General features: G+C 39.4%; 1 protein-coding gene across 1 annotated transcript in view; it reads left to right on the top strand.

The window, feature by feature from the left end:
* Window positions 1-1,430: 1,430 nt before the first annotated feature.
* Window positions 1,431-6,022, top strand: part of xpo4 (exportin 4) — a 56,737-nt gene continuing 52,145 nt past the window's right edge. The window contains exon 1 of the mRNA XM_030759004.1: window positions 1,431-1,493. Within this exon, the coding sequence (XP_030614864.1) occupies window positions 1,431-1,493 (63 nt within the window). The remainder of the gene's footprint in view (window positions 1,494-6,022) is intronic.

Genomic DNA, 6,022 nt, shown 5'->3' with positions numbered 1-6,022 from the left:
ACTTTGTGAAAGGAACATGACACAGAAGCTCATTACCATTTGTAGCTGTTCTATAAGATGTAAATTAAGTATATTATAAATTAGGATTTAATAAATGTTTAATATTGCCTTTGCAAATAGGTTAGAACTAGTTTAGACTACACTTGGGAAAAAAAAATAATTTAAAAACTGGAATTTAAAGATTTGCAATCAGGGGAAGGATTTTAACAAGTAATAGCAAATTCCTACTCAGTGAAGGAAACATGCATTCAAAAGTTGATTTCAGAAATTGTAAATAAGACCTGAAACTTCATAGTCTAAAAGTCAGGAGCTCAATCTTGCTTAAAAATAGGAGAACACTTCATGAACACATCCAGCCCAATTTGATCTCAAGTGAAATTATCACATTAATTTACTGGTCCTCTCCCAGTTATTACCAGTCTTTAAATGTAAAGAACTACATTCTGAAAATGTTCATGAGCCCAAGCCAAAATGTTATTAAAAAAAAAAAAGAAGCTGAAATCCTACTGTCATGAAACACACACATTACTCCATAAATGTGCTAAGCAACTGCTTTTATTTCTTGTTAAAAAAAAAATACTTTTTTTTATTGAATGAGCATTCTGTTTTTAAAACATGATGAACAGTCTGAGATGTCTTTAAGAAAAGTAAGCACAATTTCAATCACTTATTCCAGCCTTTCCATATCCTTTCTATACTGTGACTCCATGCAAATTAAAGAGGAACAAAACCTTTCCACGCTGCATTTTAGTAAGTAAAGAAACTATTTGACATCTTTCTGGTTTAGATCGGACTACCCGCGAAGAAAAGCTGGGGTCGCCATAATAGTTATAGCAATGCTTTTCGCTGATAAACTGGAGTAGGTAATGACTTCACCCTTCACTAAGCCATCCAGTGGAAACCTTTGGGCCCTGGCCCGCAAGTTTGACACCAGTGAAACAGTGTATAATACTGGAAGTACATTTAAATGATATTTTAGTATTAATTTTATAATATATACAACATTGACAGTTTATAACCATGCACAATATTTAAGTGTATTCTGTAAAGTCTTAGTAGAGCTGTAAAATACATTAGAAATAAATTCCTATTGTGAGAAATGCAGACGTTATACCAATAGTAAAGAAGAAGAACCTCTAGAGTATGAATGGATACTTTTCACTATGATATCGTTACATTTGATTAACATTTAATTTATATATATATCTGCAGTCTGAAGTAACATTCATTTTCAAGTCATTTGCGGATGTATCTATTTCTAATGCCTTTCTTCTAATAACTGAATATGCTGCAGGCTGCATGAGTAGGACGTCGCGGTAGTAACCACAAACTTGTTGTGATTACATAACCCACTGTGTGCACGCCGTAGGTTACCAGCGCAGTAATCCCACAATGCAGAGCGCACGGCGCGTCATTGGAGAGGGACGACGATGGCGGCGGTCGGTGCACCAGAAGTGATCACACAGCTGGAAAGCGCTGCCAAAGTTTTAATGGTGAGAAACTCGCTGCTGTTTTGCGGCCGTGAAAGGGGCGGTATAGGCATGTTAACTTTGTCTCGGGTGGGGTTAGGCGGTCAGGGGCTCCGGCGGCGGTTCGTTTGGTCCCGGTTCTCCTTGTTTAATGTGTTCAGTTTTTACCGGAGAATGTGAGCGATGCGTGGCGCAGCGCCTGGGCTGTCTCCATCCCGCAAAAATATATATATTCCGCTCATTCTCCAAACATCTCTCCCGCTCTTCATTGTCCTTCCTATCACGGAGCACCATCACCCTAAAACATTACCCCGCGTTTGGACGCTTTCCAGTCTGGCTCAATTTTCCAGAAACTTCAGCGGTTGGTTCGAGTCGGTGCCCTTTCAGCCGTCACATCAAGAAGTTTCTTGTACTCTGGACGCGGGCGGAGCATGTCGGTGTAGTCGATATGACTGTGGTCTCACTCGGCTTGTTGCTTTAGCTTATCCCGTGCTTCCTGAAGCACTCATTTACAGCAAGCGTTTGAGTCTCTCTCCCCTCTGAACTCCCTCCATTGGAGCAAATGAGGCTGAAACCCCCAGCTAAGAGCAAGTGGCTAACCATGTGCATGTGCTAATTGCTGTCTGTTCATACTTTCTGCCATCTTGTTGGGGTTTTAAACTGAAAGTACGCTATTTAATATTGTGCAGACTTAAGAGAACTGTATGTTCTGGCAGCCTTGTAAGCGGGAGTCTTCGTGATGTGTGGTTATCAGTGGCTCCTCTTGTTTTATGGAGTCATGGACTCTTAATGTATACATGCACACAGGTCACTTCATCAGGTACACCTTGCTGGTACCTCGTTGAACTCCCCTTTCTGAATTCGTGGTGGCATAAATTCAACAAGGTGCTGGAAACATTTCTTAGACATTTTGGTAAATATTGATACAGAGCATGATGGATCCATGTTTTTATGTTGTTTACACCAAATTCTAACCAGGCAACGGTTTTATAAGCTTATGGGATAGACTCAGCATAAGTGGAAGAGGATGGATGGATGGATGTTTTCCAGGTTTGGCGAGCCCATGCCAATTATAACCCCAGTTTCCTGTTCTTAGCAGACAGGAGTGTCACCCGGTGTGGTCTTCTGCCGCTGCATCCCATCTGCTTCAAGATTTGATGTACATTTGTTGATGTGTTGTGCATTCAGAGATGCTCTTCTGCATACCTTGGTTGTAACAAGTGGTTATTTGAGTTATTGTTGCCTTCTTATCAGCTTGAAGCAGTATGGACTTCCTTACTCTGACCTCTGGCAACAACTGCCGCTCACTGGATGTTTTCTCTTTTTCAGACCATCCTCTCTAAACCCTAGAGCTGGCTGTGTGGGGAAAATCCCATTAGATCGGCGGTTTCTGAAATACTCAGTCCAACAACCATGCCATGCTCAAATCCACTTAAATCACCTTTCTTCCCCATTCTGATGCTTGCTTTCAACTTCAGCAGGTCCTGTTGATCATGTCTACAAGCCTAAGTGCAACGAGTTGCTGCCATGTAGTTGCCTGATTTAGATATTTGCAGTTGTACCTAGTAAAGTGACTGGTGAGTGTCTGTATTAACCCAGTGTGTCACAATATGCTGTTTAATATCATGCCTGTCAGAGTATGTGGTGAACTAAGCAGTTTTTCAAAGTCACATGAACAGGACAATGTTATTAAATTATACACAGTTGTAGTTGATGTTGATCTCAGGTGTTGAGCTCCCGTGCTGCTTCTCTTTTTTTAAAGATTATTTTTGCCCTTTAAGAGACAGTTGTTAATACAGATGTCACCAGGAAATGTGAGAAAGAGGGTCCAAACTAACGTTTGTTTTGGGGGACATCCTGGAACATGCAGCTAGAGGCCCAGAAGCAGCCCACCAACTCATCGACACAGGCCCATTTTTCTAAATGTCAGGAATATCTTTGGTTTTTCATGAAAATGCGCTGCTGTTCCTCATGCGGAGACGCTAACATTACTACACAGCGAAAATGTAAAATACTAATAAGATCTCAGGAAAATAGTTTTGTTTGTTTTTTTTTTGAAACAGAGATCTCAGGCTGCTCATTGTTTCATTTTTAAACAAGTGGATCATTAAATGTCAACATTTACTTGTTCTTCTTTACATTTAAAAAATATTACCCTATTGCTTTGCTTTTCTAAAATAAACCATGCCCCAATAACTAAAGCAATTTTTAACTCTCCTATCCTAGAAAGTAGAGCCCAGCTGATACTGCTTTTTTTTTTTTTTGAGGGTCAAATTAAAAAAATAAATCATAAATTGATTTATCACTAGCTGACATTTTTCTCATATGTGTACAGGTATGTATCCATATTTCTCACTATAATGATGATAATGTATGTATATATGGCTGTTCCCTAACTCCTCTTAGACATGTTAATCAATCTGGCTAAAACTTACTATATAAACTGCCTAGGGTACCCGGATTATCAACATCTATAATGCTTTTGGGAGTTATTTTAATAACAGTGAAACCCTTATAAATTATATACATTATGTGTAGTAGCTGATTTCGAAACAACAGCGACATTACGTGTACGTTGTAAACATTGCGTGTGCGTTATGCATACGTGCATGTTGTCGTTTGTAAATACATTTTGCTAAACAATTTTTAGCGCTGGGGTCACTGGACTGTTTTGCCATGTGTATCTGTAAATAAGTGTTCATCAAAGAGTGACAATAATAGTGCCTATAATTGATTACGTTGTCATATACAATGAATATGTATAAAATTTGTACAGAGATATGAAGATAAAAAGAATAACATCACAAATTAACTTTCATGTCTGTGTTGTAACGCATGAGTGAAACGGACGAGCGCTAAACCACGTGTAGGGCGGCTGTTTGCTAGTTGGAGATAATTTATCAGAATTTCAGGAGTGAGACCACGCCTCATACACTCCCTTTCCGGTTCTTTGATCGTATGTGAGATTGCATCTACCATTCTCTTTCAAGAAGTGTTGTCAGTCTTAATTGAGGTTGTTGTCCCTACCAGTGAAGTGTATGTTAAAACTAGAAAATGATGGGGGTCATTGTTAATTTCACAGCATTGTGTTTCACTAATTGGTTAGCAAAATCACAGCAAGAAGGCTGTGGGTTTGAATCCAGCGGCCGGCTGGGGTCTCCCTGTGTGGATTTTGGGTGTTCCGGCTTCCTCCCACGCTCCAAAGACATGGAAGTTAATTTGGTGACTCTAAATTGGCTGTAGGTGTGAATGTGAGAGTGAATCATCCTGTCTCTCTGTGTTAGCCCTTTGGTCGACTGGTGACCTGTCTAGGGTGTACCCTGCCACTTTCCCTGTAGCACTTGAGATAGGCTTAACATTAAGACGCTGCTTGATCCCACACCAGTGTCTGTTCAGCTGTGATGCTGCTCTGCTACATATGCTGCAGACAGTGCTGAGAGCGTAAACAGTCATTTCTAACAAAGTACTCTGACTTAACCGTGCAGACATTCAGATATCCACATATTCACACTGTTTCTCCGCTAGTTGATACTTGCTCCTCTGCGTCTTATTCACTGCATTTCTTTGCGGTGGTTTCAACTGAAAGCTTGTCAGCAGGTATGTTGTCTAATAATAGCGGTCTTAGTATTGTGAAGCATAATGTGCAAAAAAACGAGGGTGGAACAGTTGGTTGGGTCTTATTTCAGTGTTAACTTCAGTGCTTAACTGACTTGAATGACTGGAGGCTGAAGCGTTAAAGCTGATGGTGGTTGGTCTCAGTAAGTGATTCTGAATGACATATCTCACAATAAACTTCCTCATTATTAATATAAAAAATAAACTTTTACAGCTTTAAATATTTTATTTTTCATTATCAAGATAGATATTAAATTGTATTATCAATATCTTGTGTTTTTTGAGCCCGCTCAGCAGACGTTTCTGTGTATTTGGAGCTGGAATCACATTTTCATTCTTATGGAGCCTTTCACTTGTTATTCTGTTTGTACTTCTGTAACGTGCAAAAACAGGATTTATTACCAATTTTTACAATAGTATTGATTTTATACTGATTTTATATCAGTGCATATTGTGCTGTGTATTGTCTTCACTCTCAGTGATGTTTTCTGTCCTCGGGGCAGTAGTGTCCAGCTGTGTGAGTGGCTGCCAGTCAGGGCTCAACTTTCAAGCTGTTTTGATAATGCAATGAATTGATTGGATTTGAGTTTCATGACAACAAAAGTAAAAAAAAAAAAAAAAAAAAAAGTCTCAGTCCCTTTGTGTAGTGTCCTGTCAAATACCTAAAAGCTTTGCTACTAGGCATGTAAGTTCATATATTATGGCGTTATTGCTCTTGAACGAGGTTCTCACACTTCTACTACCTCAGCTTCTCTCTAAGTGATGCAGCTGTTTCCTGTTTGTAGTTGGTGCAAAACAGTAGCATACAGCAAATCCCAGGGAACACTGGCTCCCCATTCATTACATAATAAGATTTTATTGATTAGTTTGAATCACTACATGGGGTACCTGTCATTTTAATCTCAGAGCTCTTAACCCTTTGATTCCTCAGTTTCAGA

Source organism: Archocentrus centrarchus, chromosome 21 (genome assembly GCF_007364275.1).
Source record: "Archocentrus centrarchus isolate MPI-CPG fArcCen1 chromosome 21, fArcCen1, whole genome shotgun sequence".
NCBI lineage: Eukaryota > Metazoa > Chordata > Actinopteri > Cichliformes > Cichlidae > Archocentrus > Archocentrus centrarchus.
Note: the sequence above shows the minus strand (reverse complement) of the source record. Positions and strands in the feature narration are given on the sequence as shown.